The 23,334-nt window shown below is 36.0% G+C and overlaps 1 protein-coding gene across 2 annotated transcripts in view; it reads left to right on the top strand.

Annotated features, from left to right (window-relative positions):
* PREX2 (phosphatidylinositol-3,4,5-trisphosphate dependent Rac exchange factor 2) overlaps positions 1–23,334 on the top strand; it is a 175,572-nt gene that overhangs the window by 111,015 nt on the left and 41,223 nt on the right. For both annotated transcript variants that reach the window (XM_027452319.3, XM_013099335.5), the window contains 8 exons: positions 1,162–1,256; positions 3,261–3,343; positions 3,691–3,781; positions 5,315–5,443; positions 12,163–12,204; positions 14,929–15,146; positions 18,133–18,235; positions 20,442–20,585. In XM_027452319.3, coding sequence (XP_027308120.1) covers positions 1,162–1,256; positions 3,261–3,343; positions 3,691–3,781; positions 5,315–5,443; positions 12,163–12,204; positions 14,929–15,146; positions 18,133–18,235; positions 20,442–20,585 — 905 coding nt within the window. The remainder of the gene's footprint in view (positions 1–1,161; positions 1,257–3,260; positions 3,344–3,690; positions 3,782–5,314; positions 5,444–12,162; positions 12,205–14,928; positions 15,147–18,132; positions 18,236–20,441; positions 20,586–23,334) is intronic.

Genomic DNA, 23,334 nt, shown 5'->3' with positions numbered 1-23,334 from the left:
TCCACTTACTTACCTAGCTGGCTACAAGGCCAAAATGTAAGTCAAAGCTAATAAAAGACAACTTCTATAAAAAAAAAAAAAAAAGAAAGTAGGGAATTTGTGGATGCATGATTAACTGCAGAAATATATATGTGTGTATATATGTATACCTTGGAGTATGGTACACCCAATTCATAAAACCAGAAACAGATCATTACATGTAAATATGCTTTAGGTACATTTATACATTATCTTGTGTTCACTAGGGTTTTAAAGACTCCCTCTGCTGGATAATTACCCTAGCATTTCCTGCAGTGAAACTAAATGGTCTTCATGAATTGAATATATCATTCACTGTTGAATTTGAATTAAAATGAGGGCCTCAGGGCCTCATTCAACCTGGTCTTGAACACCTCCAGGGATGGGGCATCCACAACCCCTCTGGGCATTTTTGAGAGGATGAGATGAATGAATGGAATATCTACAGCAGAGAAGATAGCAGAAAAACAGACAAGTTTTAATCCCCATATCTCCTTAGTAGAGCAATAATGGGTGAAATTTTGTATGCCTAAAAATTTTCACTGAAGTCATAGACATAAATGTCTATACATCTTTCATAGAATGAACAGTTGTAAAACAAAAATGGGATTATAAACTATATTTTGGCTGGCAAGGAAAGGTAGTTTGTAATTTGAGTTTGATGGATTCGAAATTGATTAAATCTGTTCTAAATCTGTTATGGATTGTAGTTTGCAAGTCATAAACCAGAGTACTTCATCATGTTGTATTAGTTATGGACTGGAGTACACTTTTTAAATGTGGAGTTACTAAACAGTTGGAGTCCACGGTTTTAAAAACTGTCCCTCATGAAAGAAAATTTGGTTGTTTGAATTGAAAGTGTATATTTTCAGTCTGCAAGTACTTGTTCACATGCAAGGCGAAGGGAGACAACTGAATCATCTATTCCGGAAACCTTGCCCTCTCAGTTCTACTAGGATTGCAAATTACATGATAGCTGAAGTATAGGGATCTTTATTGTTGATAAATGATTGTAAAGACCATCTCATTATTAAAGTAAAAATGAGAAAAGGGAGAGAATGTTCATAACTTTGATATAAAGTCTGTGTAAAAAGGCATGACTTTGTGTTGTTTTTGTTTTTTTTTCTCGTTTCATTTTCCAAGTGATTGCAACAGCAACAGGAACTCCATTGCTTCCTTTACCAGCATTTGTAGCAGTCAATGCAGTTCTTACTTTCACAGTGATGAAATGGATTCAGGTATGTCTAGAAAAGTCAGCTATGAACCTGTCATCAGTTCCTTTTACTCAGTTATATTCTTTTCATTTGCCTGGCAGTTTTGTTGCTGCTTTTGTTTTAAAAATTGCTTCCTCCTTGGTAATAGAAGTGCATCATTTTGTTTCTGCCTAGCTAGTGCTGCACTTAAGACTCCTTCTGTGAAAGACAGCCAACATTCCAGCATCTCTGTAAATAGACTGAATTAGTTAGAGCTCTTAGAGTGGCTGCTTTTAACCACTTTCATGCACTGACCTTGACAGCGCATTATGTTGCACAGAGTAAGGAGCATTTTAGGTGAGTCCAGAATGCTCTCCCAGCCTGCGTCAGTGCCCAGAATGCAGGATACGGCTGTGTATGTTTGTAGGAAGGAATGTGAGACCACATAGAAGCACATTCTTGTTTATGCCATGACAAATTGAATTTAAATAAATGCAGCTGCTAATAGGACTGAGATGGGATTTAACTGCATGGAGTACAAGGTCATATACTCAGGGACTAATAATAAAAATGTTTGCTCCAAGCTGGGAGTTTATCATTTGGGAATGATTTAGGAACAGAAAGAACAGGGCATATTAGTTGAATTTGAGCCACCACTGAGACTTGGCCATAAAGAAGGCAAATTTTATTGCTGGTCACATCAATTTTCAATTGGGATAGGAAAGTATTAATGACATTATCCAAGGTATCTGAGATACCTTCTGAATAATGTAATTCCAGTCAGCTACTTTCAAGAATTGGAAAGAGTGGAGCAGACACAGAAGAAAAGGATGAAGGACATAAACAACAATTAATAACGTAGGAAACACAGGGTCTTTAACTTAGGATATGAATGAGTTAATATGTCCTAATGCAGCAACAAGATGAGGTACTGGGATGCCTAAAAGAAAATCTCTGCTAGCCAAGTCCAAATGCAGCATTCACATTGATTAATTTTGTCACTCAGTGAAACTCCCACTCTCCCAATGACAGAATTTTCTCCTAGTTCCAAAACTAGCCTGGCTAACTCCAGATCAGGGCTCTTTGGCACTGTGCTCCATCTGTTACAATTAAAATCCTGTGTAGGGTTGTAACTGCTGTCTGTAAGGACATCTAAAGGAGCTAAAAAAAAAAGCAAGGAGACAAAAGTGCTATTTAAGTGTTTCAGTGACATAAGAAAAATGAATCTAGGTTGACCATGAATAAATTCAGGTTATAAATTATCAAGTGGCTACTTGTTATCTGTCACTGCAACAGCAAGGAGGAAAACGAGTTTTAAGCTCAATTTTTCACAGTTTTTGAAGAAGTTCAACTTGCATCACCTGTTGTCTGAGAGTGCAAGTGACTGAGGGCAGTGACCTAGGAGAGTCCTTCTCCTTTGTATTGTCTTGGGAAATAGTTTTCTCTGTACCACTAAAATCTTTGTATCAAATACAAGATTTGGATACTGTACTGTTGTTTTAATTCCAAAATATCAGAACGATTTCAATAGTAAGAGCATTAAGATTGTGAAGTGTCAGTACAATCCCTATAAAAATTTCATGATGAATGCATTTCAGCGACTTTGTGGTCTCATGTATTACTACAGTTTCACACTCCTTAGCTGTTTAGTCTGGTGTTTAGGGTGTTGTCCAGCACAGAAGAATCCTGTGTTTTGGTCATAGAATTGCTGAAGATGGAAGGAACCTCTTGAGATCATCAAATCTAATCCCCTGCTCAAGCAATAATCTAGAGCCATGTTTCCCAGATCCATGTCCAGCTGGGTTTTGAATAAGAGCTCTAAGAGCTACTTCTGTGTTATCTAGTGACTGCTTAATGCAAATTACATAGGGAGAACAGTTGTATGATGTAGGATTCTGAACACTGTAGACTTGTGTTTCTGTGCCTAGAACCGTAGTGGGTATAATCCTAAGTAAAAGTGTGTGTGCAAAGCAGATTATCCAAGATATAAATATTTTGGAAAATGTGCTGAAACTTCTAAACAATTTTTAATTTTAAAATATTTTTCAGGCGATGAGCTTCCCATAAGTGTTCGAATCTCTCATGATAAACAAGACAAACTCCATAGCTGTTTGGAACACCTTTTTGGTCAAGTATGAGATGATTTTTCTTGGCTTTAAGTCCATGTTTGAGCTAAGATGTCTTTAGCAAATAGCAATTCTGTGATACTTTTTTACTCTTTTTTTTTTTTTTTTTTTTTACTTTTGCTTTCCACTGTTTATTGGGATGGTATGTATTTACTCCTCCTACTTCCATTTTCTGTAAATAGTTCAAAATTTCACATAAAACAGATTTAGTAACATTATCTAGCCTTGAGCTTTAACTATAGCATCCAAGAAAGCACCCAAAGCTGCTTTTCTCTAGTCCATGTTTCTTAAAGAAAAAATTGCAAATTTTTGCTATAGAAAATATTCTTCTCACAGAACTTCAATCCCAACAGGTCGATTCAATTGTCAATCTTCTGAAAGGACCAGCTGTGGTGAGGGTCTTTGAACAGACAAAATACTTCACACCAGGCCGAGGCCTACAAGGTAAAATTAATTTTGTCATTAGAATCAAAAGGAAGCTTTAAAGGTATACAGGTATGGCTATGTATTCCTTGAGCTGTGTGTTAAAAAACTGATTTTGCTTGTTCTTGCCATATTCTACAATAATAGATTTTTGGATTTTTTGACAAGTAGGTTATATTCTTAGTGAAAAAAAAAGCACAACATATAAAAGAATTTCAGATTTCTTGGAAAGTCAGCTTTAAATTGTAGACTCTAAACTGACTATAGAATTGCTGAGGTTTCTGAAGTAAGAAGCAGAATTTTATTTTATTTTTTCAGATACTTTATTACATTTTTGTCTCAACTTAGGAAGCAATTTCTGATCTATTCTAATATTAATGCCAGTGTTTTAGTATTTTTTGTAGATGTTTTATTCGTGAAGCTGATTTATAAATAATTTGAAAATGTAAATTTATAGTCACAGTCATATTTATATCAAATACGTACTTATTTAAGTGTTAGTGATTATTTAAAGAAATTCTGTATGTAATTTCACATACTCTGCTAACACTGTTGCAGAGTATGTCTAAGGGTATAAATAAACAAATGGTTATAGCCATAAGATTGTGATGAAAAATGCAAGGGACTTCTCTTAGTGAACTGAGTTTAAAAAAAAAAAAAAAAAGAAAAAAAAAAGGCCAACAGGAGACAGACTTGTATTAGTATGCATAATTGTGTAGTAGACTTTATTATGATTTTATTGAGCCTGCATATATATCTTTTGGCAAAGAAAACTAATTGTAGATGGCCAGAGGGTGGATCTTTGACTTTTATAGATCACCAAAATCCCATTGAAGTCAACAGAACATAATTATGGTATACATATTACCTGGTCTTATGAAGCCTCACCCTTCAGTGAATTTGTGTGGAAGTCAGCATAATCTCTTCCTCTTCCTCTTCTTGTCTTTCTTTTGTTTCCAATTTTGGGACCAAGATAATCAGAATGAACCTAGAACATTTGTGCTTGCTTACTTTAGTTTCTCATTTTTTCACGTTAAGTACATGACAAACTTACAAAACAAAATGTTAACCTTTCAGTGATTTAATAAATATTCAATTAGATACAAGATATGGACAAGTTGGATGTTTTACTCTTGGTCTTCACTATCTTCAGGAACAGTATGAGGAACATCGGATGATTCGAGACTAGGTTAGGTTAAGGAATAATTGAATTTTTCTCAAGTAAAATTTAATTAATTTTCTGATTGGATTAATTTTGCCTACATTTGCCTCTAAAAGTTCTAGGCTCTCTCTTACTCCATGGAGAGACAGGCACCTTCTATCTTACATACTTCATTCAGAAAGAATCACGTTTGGGAGCGCTGCTCTCTCTCTCCTTTGATAAAGTAGGGAGCTTAGACAATTGTTAGACTTGTCATCCTAACTTTAACTTTTTTAGAGTTAAAAAAGATGAAACCTATGAGTTGTGAAAACATTTAGAAAGAAACAGTCTTCCTGTGACTTTTTCAGGAGGTTTAAACAGAAAAAAATATATATTTTTTTGTCTTTGCATAGAGTTTCAGCAGGAAATGGAACCGAAGCTTAGCTGTCCAAAGAGGCTACGACTCCACATCAAACAAGACCCTTGGAACCTTCCCAGCAGTGTCCGCAGTCTTGCCCAGAATATCAGAAAATTTGTTGAAGGTTAGTAGGTACAGCATGGCTGTAAACAAACAGTTTATGATAAGAACTTGGGAAGAGAACAGGGAAAGACACAACTGCTTCATGTTGCTGCTAGGCAAGGTTTGCAGAACACCATTATGTCTATGGGAGATACCTGAATTTGAGGACTTGTTTGTGTTTGCAGTAACAAGGTTAGTAGAGTACACCTAAGCTGCTTGATGCTCACTCTGTAGATTTCAGGTATTGAAGAGAAAATAGTTTCTCCTGACAAGTTAAACTGATGAACCATATGTTGCATGTGCTAGGTTATTTCAGGTGCTGCTGAAGTCTAGTGTGCTTGACTTATTTATCACAGAACTTTATGGAACAGATACACCAAAATTTGACTTTCCTTTAAATTAACACTTTTTTTTTTTTTTGTACTATCTTTAATGGAAAGATGAAGACTCTGCAGGACAACTTCTGTCCCATTTCCTGTTCTTATGCGTCATTGATCTGGAATTGTTATCCTTCTGAAATCATTCTCCTTCTACAGCCACAAAGACAAACCTCTTCCACTGATTTTCAGTCACTCATTCCATCACAACTGATGCCATATCTGTCTTCATCCTATACCTTCCTCCCACCATTGTCTAATAGTCACTTAATACTCTGCTTTTCCTCACCACCAAGTGACAGGTTGGGCTGGTGTTTCTGCTTTGTTCCTTGGCTTCATAAGAAAGTCTTCCTCCCTCCCTCTCTCCCTCCCTCCCTCCCTCCCTTCCTCCCTTCCTCCCTCCCTACCTTCCTCCCTTCCATCTTTTTTTCTCTCTTGCTCTTTCTCATTCTTTCTCTCATGCTGTCTTGCTCTCCCACTCTCTTTCTCTTTCTTCCATAAGAAAGCTTTATTTCTTGTACTGTTTGATAGTGAAACAGACATAATGAGCAAAATAATCTTTACAGAACTACTTGTACTAGCAGTCTATGTGGGAACAAAAACCTTTAGTCTGTCAGGTTTAGTTCTAAATGGTTTCTCTGTGTTTAGCTTCTTTCATTTAGCTTTTTTAAAAGGCAGGGCTTGCCTTTCATGAACCCATGCTGGCTGGGCCTGGTCCCCCGGTGGTCCCACATACATTGTGTGATTGCATTCAAGATGACCTGTTCCATCACCTTTCCTGGCACCGAGGTCAGGCTGACAGGCCTCTAATTCCCCGGGTCCCCCTTATGACTCTTCTAGATGCACATCACATTAGCAAGTCTCCAGTCATCCTTTCTGGATGACCATGACTGCTGATAGATGATGGAAAGCAGCCCAGCAACCATATCTGTGAGCTCCCTCAGCACCCTTGGGTGGATCCCATCTGTCCCCATGGACTTTTGACAGTCCAGGTGGAGCAGCAGGTCTCTATTTCCACCTGAACTGTGGGGGTGTTCTGCCCCCTGTCCCTGACTTCCAGGTCAGGAGACTGAGTACCCCAAGGATAAGTGGTCTGGCTAGTAAAAACAGATGCAAAGAAGGCATTAAGATCCTCAGCCTTTTCCTTATCCTTAGTAGTCATGTTTCCCCCTGTGTCCAGTCAGGTTAAGTTCCTAGTGACTGGGAAAGGAAGGGAAAACATAAGCTCATTTTTTAAAAGGGAAAAAAGAAAGACCCGGGGAACTAAAGGTCAATCAGTCTTGCCTCTGTGCCCAGCAAGATCATGGAGTAGATCCTCCTGGAAACTATGCTAAGGAATGGCTTTAAACATGGAATGGCTTTAAACTAAAAGAGGGTGGATTTAGATTAGATATAAGAAAGAAAATCTTTACTCAAAGGGTGGTGAGGCAGTGGCACAGGTTGCCCAGAGAAGCTGTGGAAGCCCCAACCGAGAAAGAGTTCAAGGCCAGGTTGGAAGGGGCTTTGGGCAACCTGATCTAGTGGGAGGTGTCCCTGCCCATGGCAGGGGGCTTGGAACTAGATGGTCTTTAAGATCCCTTCCAGCCCAAATAGTTCTATGATTCAATGATACTTCATTCACCCATAAAGAGTATTAATAACCTATTTCAACATTGGTCTTACACCTTTAATATTGGGCTGAGGTTATTTGAAGGAATTTGTTTAAACCTAACATGCAGTTTCAAGGGAAAGTTTAGCAAGATACAAATGTCTCACCACCTCTCCACAATACAAAACTTCTCTTTTTACAATACTGCTGTAATGTAATAGTGCTTTGTTAGAAAGAATCTTGATGTTTACTGAACATTTTTCTTGTGGTTCAGAAACTAGGATAAATAAAGTTTTTTGTTTTTTGTTTTTTTCCTGTTAATAAATTACAGTAGTTAATGTTACCAGAACTGTTGTGCTTGTGAATGATGGTGGTTCAGAGACCTGAACAGTAAAAGACATTACTCCGGTGCTGTTCAAGGAGAACATGCGATCTGACTTACCTTCACTCATCACTGTGTCTTGGAATTTATCTGCCAATTTTAAATATTCTTGGCTCTCTCTTTCCATTCATGGCATCTAAGCATTTGTCAGAGATTTCTAACAACTGGCTTCTGTGCTACCTTCTTAACCAAATAAGTAGTTTTACATTTAAAGTTATCATCTGAAGCTGTTTATTCACCATTAATGGTCTCCACAGCTTTTTGCTCTATTGTAGGCGTTTTTTCTTTCTTTAAGTTGATTCCTATTCCACCCCCCAAAGTGATATCACTAATAATTGTTCCTGAGAATCTAGAGGAACATGGTACACATCTTCATTATCATTTTGATCTACCTGTGAGACCAAGATGTTCATGTGATAGAAAGATACCTGAAAGCCAAGGTTCTTGTGGTTTCCCTGGCAAAAATAGCGTAAAGGAGAATTAGGACAGTGGAAGTGAATAATTGCTTCTCAAGCCTTAGTTTACAAGGCATGTCTGGACAGGTATATTTAATTCAGTGTTGAAAAGATTCAGAGCAGAAACGCACCCCTCAGGCAGTTTTGGGAGACTGCTGTCATTTAAACAGGCTTAGGCTTGTATAAATTAAACTTGAGACAAAACCAGCAGCTGGATCTAACTAAAATCAGATGAGCACAAAGCATGGTTAAAATGCTGTAACAGCTAAGTTTTCCCTACATATCTACACTTCTTGTTTTCTTTTTACTTTTGCCATTTTGTATTGTCCTCACATATGGTGAGGATACCTAGAAGAACCATGAGTATTGCCCTGAGCTGTTTCTAGCTGAAAGCCTAACACATGGTACAATGATTTACCTTCCTGTTTTCCTCCTTATTTGCCTAATGCAGAGAAAACAAAATATGTGCCCTAATTTGCTTGGTTGGGCGTAAGACTTTCTTAGCAAGTTGATCAAAGTCTTGGCATATACAAAGCTGTTAGAAAAATTCTCTTTCTCTCTCTTTTTTTTTTTTTTTCCACCAAAAGGCAATGTTTTAATAATTAAGCAGATATATTTGTCTTTTACATCAGATTCTATAGGAAGTAGGCAAAGGAAACTGCAGATAGAACTATGTTCACCGTGGAAAAAAAAAAGTGAATAAAATTTCCAGTATTTATATAAGTATTTACCCATTATTGGTGAATGCTAAAATAAAGATGAATGCTCTCAGTGAATGCATCTCCTTATTGAAAACTGACTCATTTTTATTTTCAAAAATATACCACAGGCTATTGTAATTTTTATTTACTCCTCTGTTTTCTTGTAGAATGTGCTGTATTAGATCAGACTGATTAGCAACTTAATGAAGAGGGAGACATGGGAGCCCCGCAAATGAAATGTTTAATTCCTAGATCTTAGATTATTTTTATTTTATTTGTTTAATAACTATGAAGAAATGGGAAAACAGAATGCCTGGAGGATGAGAGGATGATTGTTCTGAACTATCAGTTTTCTTTTTATTAGTATTCGAATTGCGAGAACAACAACAACAAAAAGCTATGAAGGTTTTTATACACAATTAAAAAAAAAAAACAAAAAACTTCCTTGGCAGTAATTTAAAACATATGGGGAGATTACTTTGTCTCATTTCATTTGTCCTACCATATTACTAGAGTAAGAGAAAGAAAGAGAAGTTTACTATCGTTACAGTGAAAGTGAGCCCTAGAAGGCTAATCATGATGATGGACTTGAAGAGTTCTGATGAAATAGCATACAGATTCTGGGAGGATTTATCTTCAGCTAAGTAGCTAAAGAAAAGATGAAAGTTATTTCTTGGAGTGACCGGGCCTACTAGATTGTTAGACCAATAAAGATGAAGACAAGTTCTTGGCAGAGGCAGATGTTCGAGGATAGAGTGTTCGATTTTCTTGCAGGAGAGAGCAGTAGCCAGGGCAAGAATTCAGAACAGCTGATGAATAGAGAATAATGAATAGAGAATAAATAGATAAGAAAGAATGATGTAGCTACAGAATTTTGAATGTATATGAAACGTGTGATGAGAAACAGAAAGCACAGGAAGAAAAAATGAATGATGACTAGAGTAGGAACCAGGAAAATTAGCCAGACAGATGGAAAGAAAGAGAACCTTCGTAAGGAAAGTAAAATCACAATATGATGGTATAACAGCAGAAAGGTGTAAGCACAGCAAATCTCTCATGTTCCTTCTCCCTTCTTTCCCTCTCCACCTTCCTTAAAATATATATATAGAGAAAATAATGTTTTAAAGCATGTCAAATTTATAGGCAGCGAACTTGATGAGGAAGTGCATTTGTTTTGCTAACACAATAATATTAAGTTTCAACAGGAAATACTATGCATTTGAGAAATTCCACACTTATTTTAATTTAACTTATGAGTAAGGAGTGAAAGAGCCTTCAGTCATTAAAGACATCAAAAATGTATTTCAACTTAAATAATGAAACATGCAGTACAAATCTCAGTCTTTAGTCTTATTTCAAAAGAATCTTCAGATGTGAGAAACATAATAAATCTAAAATCTGTCCTTAGAGTGAAAAGTGTTACTGGGAAAAAAACAGAATATTGTGTTGGGGAAAAAAAAGTACAAAAGAATACTTAAGAATAAAAAAAAAAGTTGAAAGCATTTTATAAAGCATATGATCTAAGGAGAAATTGCTAGGGAGTTATTTTCTTCCATATGCCATGTAGCAAGAAGGGGTGAAAACTTCGGTAACATTTGGAATTTATTTAAAAACAGATGATTGACATCCAAGGTTCTCTTCTAACCCCAGGTATGTCTCTACTTATACAAAACCTAAAAATACTCTCTTGCCTGAGGGTATATTTTGAAATGGAGAAGACTTCTAGCAATGACAAAGGCAAGTTGCTGTGTCCTGTAATTTTCCCATAAGCAGGAAATCATTATTTATAGATCACAGAATCACAGAATCTCTAGGTTGGAAGAGACCTCAAGATCATCGAGTCCAACCTCTGACCTAACACTAACAGTCCCCACTAAACCATATCCCTAAGTTCTACTAGGCTGATACCTCAAATGCTTTTGAATTCAGAGATCTGACAAATCTCATATAAAACAAGCTGCAAATAATAGCCTCAATGTGTCTAAATTCTTCAGATAGAAAATATATTTCCCTTTATTGTATTCAGTTACTAAGCCAAATGTTTAGTCTCCAAGATCCCAAGTTATTAATCTCTAAGTTTTTCTCAAATGACAGAAGGAGAAGGTGAAGACAAAGACTTTTCACCAGGCAATTTTAAAGAGTAACCAATAGTTTTGGTTCTTGTACTCCATCATCTGAGATGTATGTAATTTTTTGAATTTTGAACCTATTAGATTAGTTTCAGTAGGAGATGACACATTCCCAAACTGTCCTTTGTCCCATATACTCCACAACAACCCTTATATTCCTGTTCTTGGAATATGACTACGCAAAAAATTGGATGTGTGAAAGAAAGGCTGTCACGATGTGAAAGCATGAGAAGTAGTGGTGTGTTCCTACAAGCAGTTACTGTAGAACAACTGATGTGCTGGAGGTTTGACACAATCTGAGGTTATGGCAGTTTTTTTATCTGCCTGCTCCTTACCGTGATGGTTTACACATTTAAATTTGTCCTCTGGTACCAGGCAGAGGGGAAGAATCACTTCATTTATCACTGAAACTTAGAGAAAGCAAAAGAAAAAAAAAAAAAAAAAAAGAGGAGGGGGATATTTTGCATATAATATCCTATGTTTCTTTTTTCTTTATTTGTTTTTGCCATTATTAAAACAGCATAAAGACATATAAAAACGTGTTTTTTTTGTTGTTTTTTTTTTTTTTTTTTTTTTTTTTAAGCATAAGTTAAAATGTCTGTTAAATCTACATGTTAGACAAACATGTTTGTTAAGACATGTTTGTTAAATCTACAAACATAAATCTATGTTTGTTTTTTTCCTGGATACTTTGGTATGCATGAACAATGAAAATAACTGGATATTTTTAAGTATGGGACAAGTTGGGGGAGAGGGGTGGAGAAAAGAATTGGGGTGGTGTGGGTTAGTGAAAACAGGTCTTGTTTTACAAAGCTTTAAGTTTGGAGTTCTTCATATGTGGACTTGCATTGGCCAGCTGGTACTCTGAGGCAGCCTCTTGATGGGTTCTTCTTATTGTTGGTACTTTTGATAATCATAATTTGTATCAAGTCAAATATAAAATTTAGTGAAGTTGAGATTCATTACTGTTTTGAAGATATAAGTCAGGATGGCATACACAAAAACTTAGAGTGAAACTGATTTTATACAGAAGTGCTAATGCATTATTATGTTGATAAAAACACTTTTAACCATGGTGACCTCAATATATTTTCTTTTTTTTTTTTAAGAGGTGAAGGCACGGATACTCTTGGCACTTCTTGAGTATACAGGTAATTTTGATTATTTTTATAAGTGGGATTGAACTTTTGTTTTGTTTTGTTTTGCTTTTTGTTTTATTTTGGCCAGAACAGAGAAAGGTGTAAAAACTGAACCATAATAATCCAATAATCAGTAACTTTACCCCTGTGTTTACAGTGAGGATTCCTGAAAGACACAATTCCACAGACATTTACATTTAAAGCAAATGTTCTACTTTTTTAATGCAAAATGCCTTCTCTGGTTATTTACTTTGGATGTTGGCAGATGAAGTAGCTGCCAAATCTCTGAGCTTGTGCAAAGTACTTCTGTCTTCCTTCTTTTGTAATCTTCCCCAATTACAATATTTTCTTCCCATCTTATCCCCATCTTTCTTGCCTTGCCTTGCTTTTCTAACCCATATCTTTCCTTTTATCCTTCTTGTGTTACCTAAGGCAGCATAATTTAGTGCTAAATACTTTATTCATTTATTTATTTTTAAATACTTGCTGTTTGGAAGGCGTATTCTGTGTATCACCTTACTGTCACCTCATACAGCCTCAAATGCACAGAATATGTATGTCTGTGAAATAAATGTCACTAAATCAGTATTTAGAAAATAACTACTATAGCTGAAGATTCTGTACATGTTTTGTAGATGCATGAGTGACCAAGTAAGCAGTCGTATTTCACTGTAAAAGCTGATTATTGTAACCATCCGACAGCACCATAAGAATGTGTTATTTCATGACTTTGTTATGACACATAGCAACAATTTTATAAAAGAGAGTGTAATGTTTCTTTGTGGTCAAATTTCATCCAGACTTTAAAAATATTTTAATAATTCCTCAGGACAGTTAAAATAAGAAGTGACCTTACAAAATAACCCAGGCTTGATTCCCCCCCCTCCCCCCCCCCCTTTTGGCTGTTTTCCCTATTTGCATGATTTCTTAAGTTCTGTAATTTATTTTGTTTAAAAATCTTCTGTAATTTATTCTGTATAAATAAAAAAGTAATTTATTTTTTATAAAAATCTTTTTGTGAAAAAAGCCCAAAGTGCTCTTGTATGCAGTATCTGATGTTCAAGTAGTATTAGATGAGATTTGGAAATGAGGTGTCAGCGACATAAGAGAACTGCTTCAGAAGCAGGCAATACAGAGGAAGGTACTGAAATCATCTGCTGTTGGACAAATAGAGATAAAATTGAGCAAGGCAAGACAAAAGAATGCATTTTGGGCCCAAATCCCTGAGCACTGCTATGATATTGGAAAGATTGTGACCATGTAGAAGCCAGTGGGATTTCTGAAGCAGAAGGTGGGTGGAGTTTTTCAAGATGAAAATTCTGTCTGCACTGGATTCTGCATAACTTGAGAGACTGGAGACAGAGTGAAATTTTAATAATCAAAATAACAAGGGATGAATCACAGTATAGAAGCATTAGTAATTAGACCATTTAAGAAAAATATTCTTGAGGTCCTGAGAGGCTGTCAAATAGAGCAGTAAAAGAGTGGTTAGAGTTATGAATAGTTTGAGAAAAGGTTTGAAGATCTCAGAAGGAAAATGAACAGAATAACTTTCACAAATACTTGGTGTCCAAGAAAAACATAGTTTTAAAGTTAATATTAATTCCGTAAGTACAGGATTATTTTTACCAACTTATGCATCTAAAGCCTTGCTAGCCCCATATAAATGTGGTAAAGAAGCTAATCTTCCTAGAGGCAAATGAATCTAAATTGAGGACAAAGGGACAGAGTTTAGGTTTTCAAAAGACCTCAATGTCATCCAGTCATGGATGACATGACTCAGAAATGTTGTCTACCTGTACCATCTGTGATTGACATTTGCCCAACAGCTCATAATGATAAAAAAAAAAAAAAAAAAAAACAACTTGAAGACCTTCAGAAATGGGGAGAAGCAGGAAGCACTGAATATTTTACACCAGGATTTTGTGCTTTATTGAGAACACGTTTCCTTTTCCAACTGTTTTGACCTTTAGCTAATCAGATGTCTGTGCCCTCCAGAATAAATTGATAGGTTAGCTAGTCCCTATTTTAAATCTGTTGCTAATGGTTCCATAGACTTCTAGCTAGGGACCTGTCTTGGGCTTTCCTGACTCCATAAATCTCTACTGCTTCCTGGATATGTGTTGCTGCTCTGAGCTTACTCTGTGGATTTCATATTCATGTATATGGTATTTGGATAGATTGTGTTCTGCTAGCCACACTTCTACGTCCCTTGTCTGCAGTTTGTAGCAGGCAATCTTCATCTGCCCTACCCAGCTGGTAGCTGTAAAATTGACCAGATGACACGGTCATATTAAGAGCTTCTGCCTGTCCTTGCTTTCTCGTCGAAAGTAAATGTTTTTGTGCCTAGTTTGTTCTTACATTGCAGCAAAGGAATCTGAAACACATCTATCACCTTTTAATACCAAAAGTACATGGAATTGATGGCATATACATTAAAATCTGAAGTATAAATATACATTGTTTATGTAGAAGTACTTTAAATTTCAGATTTTAAACACATTTCTATATAATTTTAGAATTATAGAATAATTTTTGGAGTGGAAAATGGCAGTTTGGGTTGTAGAGTGCTACTTACTTGAATAACATTAAGCTGTAAACTTGTGATTTAGTTGGACTAGGAAACAAGTTATTTTAAATTAAAGAAAAAAATTATATCCCAGTTACTGTACTGTTAATTAATCTCCTGCTCCATCTCTGCTTTGCTTCTTCTCTTTTGGCTTTTACCCATCACAGACAGCGAGATACAACTGAGGCGAGACATGGTCTTCTGTCAAAGTCTAGTGGCCACAGTCTGTGCTTTTTCAGAGCAGCTAATGGTGGCCTTAAATCAGATGTTTGACAACAACAAAGAATATGAAATGGAGACAATGGAAGCCAGCAGAAGGTGGTTGGAACAGATAGCTAGTGCGGGTGTTCTCCTTCATTTCCAGTCACTGCTGTCACCTAACCTGGTAAGAACCTTTATGTAACATAACCCCCAGGCTGTTCATGGGGGAACAGCCCATGTTTGTTCCCCAAACCAGGAGTGTGGTTAAACAGTCTTTGTTGTAAATGGTATTTTCTATGTCCTTTGTGCTTAGCTTGTTACTTAATTAGCTGCTATTAGGGAAGTTTGCAGTTCAGATAATTGCAGATATGAGAAATGTTTGTTTGTGGTATGAGAAATAAGTTATCCACAAAAGATAGTATTTGTTTTAAGTTAGCAGATACTGATTCCCTACCATTATCATAATTGTTCTCTAGGAGTGAATGTAGTGAATTAGATGATAACCAGAGTTTGAGTTAGCAATAAGCAGCAATGCAAGTAAAATAAAATACCTGGTTTGGATACTTGTTTTTTATTATCCCTTCCCTCTAAAACTAGGTTTGTACTAATTGGAGGACTAGATATGCTAGTCTGCTTTTCTTCAGGCATAAGGCAAATCCTTGTAGCCTGTTGGAGTAATTGGAAATTAGCTCCTTTCTTCATAAGGCTTGGAAAAGAGCCATGGCTTACAAAACAAGTTAGAAAAGGATATAGCTTTATAGTCCTCTAATCTCCAGCTATCCAAAGCATCTCTTCAGCTGTTTAAGCAGCTTCTCACACTGGACTTGTTCCTGCTAACCTGAAGAAGAGTAAAGCAGTCTGCAGAGTCTGCTCTGTGGCAGTCTTCTCAAACTCTAGATTTCCTCAATGAAATTAACTCATTTGTTATAATAGGCACATGGTTTTCTTGAGCTAGTGTTCTTACTGTTAAGCTTTAAGGCCATTTAATACCATGTTTGTGAACATTTCATTACTTGACTAAGCTTGGACATGGGATCAAGCATCACAAACCAGAATTGTACATCTTATTGAATAGAAGCCCACACAATGACAGATTATGTTCTTGCTATCAGAAGTTATCTTTCCTTGCCTGTCTCAGCAGCAATTTGCTGATGAGTTGTCCTGATCAACTTTTAAAGCAGAAGAGATCAATAAAAATAAAGATATTTTAAAACCGTAATCATAAAGTCTGTGGTGTTGTTTGAGACCATTGTCATGAGCTAGTGTGAACAGCAACCTTACTAGCAGTTGAGCTACTAGCATGGGCCTGTGTGGGACAGGGTATATCGGGACAATCGGGACAAGGTATGCAGCTCGAAAGCAACTCAAGTTAGGGCTGTTTATCCACATGAGATGCATGTGAAGAAAGCATGGACAGGGGATCTCCTGCTCACGTTGTCTCTAGGATATGTAATTGCACGATTCAGCACCAGACTGCTCTGGTGCTGGAGTCCTCAGAGTTCAAGAGCAAATTCAGTTGGTTCTTGTCTTATGTTTTAACATGCACTTAGTTGTATTATCACAAGATAACTTTTGTCTTCACAAAACAGAATGCTTCTGTGTTTTGTTTTGTTTTGTTGTTTTGTTTTGTTTTCTTTTCTTTCAAGATTGTGGAGACTTCCTTTGTAATGAAAAACCATGCTACTTAGCATGAATTGTAGTCTGATACCAGCACTATCCATTACTGAATTAAAACAAACAAAACAAACAAATTCCGCCAAGTTTAGTCTCTTCTGTATATGTATTTGCACAGAAATTCTGAATGATTTCAGTGATAACTGTTCTTAACTAAGAGAAAAGTATTTAAAGGCAACTTTCTTAATACCTTCTCAGGACCATTTTGCTTAGAAATGATCCATGTTATGTTAAACAAGGGCATTTGAAAGAAATTATTATGGCCAGAGTTCAATAAAGAATGAATAGTTGTGCAAAGATTTCCCATGTCACTGAATGGTTTTCAGACTATTCTGCTGATAAAACATTGCTTTCTCCAGAGAGACTTCATAAATTGAACCAGGAGACAAAATATTTCAAGCACAGGTGCTTTTTCATAAATACAAGTGGGAATACTATTTCACTGTTTAGATCATGGAAAACCATGTTGTTTTTTTTTTTCTTTCTATAACTCTGTAAGGTGTAGTTCTCATTTTTTAGGCAGCTAGTTGATTATTCTTTGCCTTTCTACTGTTTCACTTCTTAAAGGAGAAAAATACATGCCTCAGATTTACATTTAGCTTAATGAAGCTAGGAGAGGGTTGTATAAAGTTACTTTGAGTGATTATTGATTTGTCCTATAATTACTTAAAATTACTATAAATACTACTTAACTCAAGATAACCATTCTTGCAGATTACTATTTCTCTTTTTAAAGCTTGAGTATGCTGTCCTGAGAAGTTAGTAATTTACTTCCTGAAGCTTTTTTGATACATAAGGCTGGATATTCCATTTCTTTAGTTCAGGAGCACAGAGAGTGAACCACTGGTGCAAATTCCAACATTGCAGTATCTACATGTATGTACTTTATTTGCATCTAGGTTTTTGTAGGTGGAGGTACAAATGACTCTGTACTCATTCTGAGCTACTGGTTCAGTTATTGATGCCTAGAGTGGACAAGAAGAACTTTTGTATGTTTTTGTTTGTTTGTTTGTTTTAAATATTGAATTTAGGGCATTTTTAAAGGAAAATTGCTAAAAAGAGGAATTTGTTTTTCAAATTTGCCCCGTGTTAGTTTGCAAGCTAGGCCTGGTCTCAAGGACAAGATGTTGAAGCCTGGCATCTCACATAAAGAATAATTACAATATTGTTTGTTTAAAAGCCATGAGAAGTAGTGGTAACTATAAATTACCCGTTAATTTACTATGTGAAATGATACCATTATTTTAATAATCTTGGACTAGTAATGTAAGGGAAAGTGCCTATAGGCTCAAATATAGTTATGTTATGTAGGAGTTAATTACATTATACAATGTATCAGTGAAATTTTGCGCAACGTTCTGTAGTGTTTTTTTTTTTTTTTTTTTTTTTTTTTATATATATATATTTTCATATCCTGGTCTCATGTTACTTCTGGTAGGGAAAACATCTGGCTGAAAGGACATTCAATTTTTTTTTTTTAATTTTGCTTTTTTTAGGCTGATGAGCAAGCCATGCTAGAAGATACACTGGTTGCACTGTTTGATTTGGAAAAAGTTACTTTTTACTTCAGACAATCAGAGCCAGAACCACTAGTTGCAAGTGAGTAATTATAATTAATATCTGGGTTTTACTGTTCAGAAACATTCTCTGTATTTCTAATATGTTTGTCTTCTAGAACATTACATCCTGTAGGAACTGTTATGTAATTTGGGATTATAGAGAATTAACTCTCCTAATATTCCAAGATTTCCTGAAATGCAGCTAACATCAGCTATGATGTAGAACCATTATCTGGTGGTGTTAGCAACCCAGCAGGGAAACGTGTCTGCTTAACTGAAGTTTCCATTGGGGTTATATGACTGCATAAGTCCTTGGAAGATCAAGTTACTATTGAAGAGTTGCATATAAAAGAAGATTGAAGGCCATAATAAAGAAATGCAACTGAGATAAGGTGGAGAAATATTAAAACAATTTCTTTTTAATGTTACTCATCCCTTCTGAATGAAAAGGTAGATCTTTGAAGAGTTCCTTAAAAAGAGGTAGCAAACACTGTTAGGGCAGCTTTAATTGTAGAAGGTTCCTCTGAGACCTGGTGGTGGAGACAGTCAGGGACATGAACTCCACCTTCTAATACTTGTCCAACTAGTAGGAAGGAACTGTCTTCGCAGTCTGCTGTTTACACTATACCCTTCACTCTCTTCCAGCTACTTCTTTATTATATGTTTTCAGCCAGTAGAGATTTTTCTGCAGTGAATTTTGTGTAGTGAGAAAAAAACAAACACATTTTTTCTCAAGTCTCAGAACTCCCCTGAGAAGGGAGGAAAGCATGTCTGCTTAACATCAAGCTTTTCTAAAACAATTCCCTTGCTGGATCAAGACCACACATAAGAGCACTTATGCAGTAAACAAGACCAGAAGAAACAAAGCTCCTCCACAAAACTACTAGTGAGAGGTTGCCTGTGTTCTGGGGCATTCATAAGCACACCCATACCCATAGGGTGCTGACAAATTTGCACATGGAAGGCTGGTGGTCAGCTAGGAACTGGCCTATGTGAGACTGTTTGTAAGTCAAGTAAGGATCCTGTTCAGACTGTTTGTTTTAAAAGGAAGCTGTGCCAAGCTGGGTAACAACATGGAACTGGAGTTATGGGAGAACTTTCTGATGGGGAATTAACCATATACTTGTGTCATAAACTGTTCAAATTGCTGTGTCTCTTGACTGAAGTGTCTGTGCTAAAATAGAGATAAATGGAAAGCCCGTGTGTTCTAGGATTGTGATAAACTGTGTTTCCTTTTAGCTTAAGTGCTGCTGCCACAGTCATCCTGACTGTGGTTTCAGAAGACAAGGAACTTTCAAAGACTTTTTTTTTTTCATTTATGATTCTGTATAATGATTGCAAGCAAAATGTATTTTATTACCAAAGATAGTGAAAAATGTTCCTATAAAATATTTTCCATTTAGGTGCAAAGTAATTTATGCACACTATAAAAACTACATAAGATTATTAATGCAAATTGCTAAATGTTTTACTGTTTTCAACTGGGAGACTTATTCATGGAAATGATACTTAAACAGGAAATATGGAAAAAGACATAAATTGAATTAAATGGACTTCCTCTGAGAGACTTAGCTAAATGGAAAATTTCCATCAACTTTTGCTAATGATCATTACACGTTAAGCACTTTGCATAATACACAAAATATGTGCTGGGGATTCCATGTAACTGCAAAATGATACTGTTGGTTGCACTGAACTCTACAGAAATTGACATATTATGACATTTAGTTTCACAAAGTGTAATGTAGTGCATTCTTACAGTTTCTTATATTCTATCAAATTACAATTACAAACTTGTGCTCTATCCTACACAAATCTGAAGAGATGCTGACTCTGTGGAAATGATAGCAGTATGTCACACTGACCTTATACATCATGCACCCCAGGAAGGCATATGAAATATGGCTCTAGCCATCCTTCCAGTGGTTTCAAACCATGTGCTGCACATAGATGTTTCTTCAGATTTACAGAGAAATCAATGTAGGATGTTGTCAGCTTACATTATTTTCTTAATATTTTTGCTGTCATTGACAGGCAAAGGTGACAGCCACTGATTTATGTTGTTTTTCTGCCTCCCAAAAATGGGTAGGCATTTGAGCAACACTGAGTAAAATGTAAAATACTGCACATATTCATTTTATGACTGGGGAGATTTTATCTAATCATGTGAATTTTGGGTGCAGCAGTTTCTGGGAAAGGACATGTCATTGATTGTAATGAAATAGTAACACTGACTTTATTCTTAGATGTTCCAATCACATACCAAGCAGAAGGAAGCCGGCAAACTCTGAAGGTTTATTTCTACCTTGATAGTTACCATTTTGAACAGCTTCCTCAAAGACTGAAGAATGGAGGGGGGTTTAAAATCCACCCAGTACTTTTTTCACAAGGTAACTTGATTTTTTTTTTCCAATTCTTTCAAATAATAATTAAATCTCTAAAGCACATCTTACTCACTCTAACTTTAATGCTTTGTAACTCTAAGCACATAATTCTTGTATTTAACTGAGTTGTTTAATATGGGCATTTACTGAGAATTTAGAATTAAACTGAATTTAAGAAATGCTGAGTGTTGTGGTGAAAAATAGACATACAGGTATGTATTTCTAATTTATACTTGTTACGTGATTCCAACACCAAAAAATGAATGCTCTTTCATCAATGTTTTTTTCTTTTGGTTATTAGTGGATGATAGTCAGATCATGAAACTTGCTTTTTGAAGTATTTTGCAATCCTAATACTATAGTAACCTTTTCCTGTTACTTCAAATGTACGGATTAAATTGTTACCCCTGAGAATTATGTCTCTTTAAAATGTAATGAAGACTTAAATAACTTTTTCAGGCTTTTGTAGTTATGAGACTGTAAACATTACTGAAATGATGCATGGTGGCACTGATGCTCAGACTGTTCATAAATCGCAGGCAGCCTGCATTAGCTGCAGTGTCATTACAGTCATCAGGAACATGGAATTTGATTCACTGAAATAGTAAATGCAAGGTGCTGATTGCCTTGAGCTACATTTCATTTCAGAAGGAGCTGACAGTACTCTGTAACTTGCAAAAGGCTTCCAGGGTCCATAAGGAACAGGCAGAAGACATACAAATGAAGATTTCAAGGAGGGTTGATAAGTTAGGAGGATGTAAAAGGAAATCATGAACAGTAAGATACATGAAGAGATAACAGAATTTACTGTAAATCTAACCCACACTTTTTTTTTTTTAAGATCCCTGAAGTCTGACTTTTAAATAAACTAAAAAGGACAGACTTCACTGGATTTATTTTGAAGGGATTGAGTTCAGTCATAGAGGCAAATGAGAAAAATGAGCATCAGAAACATTTCTGGAAAGCAGACAAAAACACATATGGAAGAGAATAAAAAGTACCTTGGTTCAGACAAAATCTTGGAAATACCTGTTCTTTTAGATTCACAGGACCGTGGACAGGGATTCAGTGTGCTTGAGACTTTCTTCTGCAGAATTTTTTTCTTTTGTTTCTAGAGTGCCCAAAATATTTGTGTCCTAGTATTAGAACCTTTGCAGTGAGCTAAAGCAAAAGGGCAAAGATTCATTGAAGTGTCACATCTGTTTAATAATTTTCAGTAATGGGAAAGTCTTCTTTCTTTCTGATACCAATTTTCTTTAATTATCAACTGTCTTCCGTTAAAATAGTCCATTAGAATCCAAGAATTAGAAGTCCTGGATAAGAAATTAAATCCTACTGTTTAAATATCTCTCTATATATTTCCCTTACTAATGAATGTATTGAGATTATAGTTTTTACTTCATTCCTGTAAGGTTTGGATGAGCTGCCATCAAACTAACTCAGTAGATGCCCATGTTTAACTGAAATTTATTAGCTTTGAGAAGAGAAATCTTTTGCAAGTTCCTCTGTGAAGTAAATTCTTGCTTTCCAACCTTAACACAGCTAAGCTATTTTCTGCCTAAAAAATACAATGGTTTATGATGCTTTCAATTGAACATTTAGAAAATAGTGTTCATGGAATAGTTTGTCAATAGAACAAGCTAGTCTCTGTGTTGTTCTATTCTGTGTTGCATAGTTCCATGCCTAAAATTAATCATGCCTATATATTTGCAGGATTGGGATTGCAGGCATTTTTATAGTTTTAAAGTGTTTATGCAGGCTATATTATGTATCTTTCCACTTGTAAGAATAGTTTTGTACAAACATATGTTTAAATACATACATTCAAAGGGTCCTGATTTATAGTATTGGGGTCTGAGAATGTTGACAGTTCTTGGCATTCAGAATTCTCTATTTACTACATTAGAATTGTGATCTCAGCAATAAATAAGCTTAATTAAAATATACTTTATTTAAAATTGAAATTCAATTTATTGAAAATTTCGCTTTAGTCTCTTAATAATATAAGCTTTTTTTTTATGTTTTCATAGAATAATTGAATAATTCATGTTGAAAGGGACCTTGGGAGTTCCTGAGGTCCTGGAGAACCTGCTCACAGAAGGGTCAGCTGTGAGGTCAGAGTGGGTTGCTCAGGGTTTTTTCAAGTAAGATCTCTAAACAAGAACAGAGATTGAGCAGCCACTTGGAGAACGTATTTCTCTATTTGCCCTTGTCATGGAAAAGTGTTTCCTTTCGATCCAGTTACAGCCTCTTTTGTTCCAATTTATGTCCATAGCCTCTTGTTCTGCAACCTTCACCTTTGTAAAGAGCTTGGCACTGTCTTCTTCTTGACCTCCTGTTAACTAAGTCTAGTTAGGTGGCATGTAGGTCACCAAAGCCATCAATTACAGGCCAAACAAGCTGAGGTTCCCTAGCCTCTCCTCATAAGGTTTCAGGCCATGACCATCTTGGTGACACTCTACTGAACTCTCTCCAGTTGATCAACAGCTTTCTTGTATCGTGGGGCCCAAAACTGGATGCAGTATTCGAGATGCTATCTAATGAGTAAGTAAGTAAGGAAGTAAGGATAAGCACTTCTGTCAATCTACTGACTGTGCTTCTGTTAATACAACTCAGGATGCTCTTGGCCTTCTTTTTTTGCCAGGGCACACTGCAGACTCATGTTGAGTTTGCTGACTCCCAGGTTCTTCTGAGGCTCCATGCAGGACTTGACATTTGTCTTGTTCTGTTTCACATTGTTCCTGTTGGGCAACTC

This window comes from Anas platyrhynchos, chromosome 2 (genome assembly GCF_047663525.1).
Source record: "Anas platyrhynchos isolate ZD024472 breed Pekin duck chromosome 2, IASCAAS_PekinDuck_T2T, whole genome shotgun sequence".
Taxonomy (NCBI): domain Eukaryota; kingdom Metazoa; phylum Chordata; class Aves; order Anseriformes; family Anatidae; genus Anas; species Anas platyrhynchos.
The sequence above is the reverse complement of the archived record's forward strand: the minus strand, read 5'-3'. Positions and strand labels throughout refer to the sequence as shown.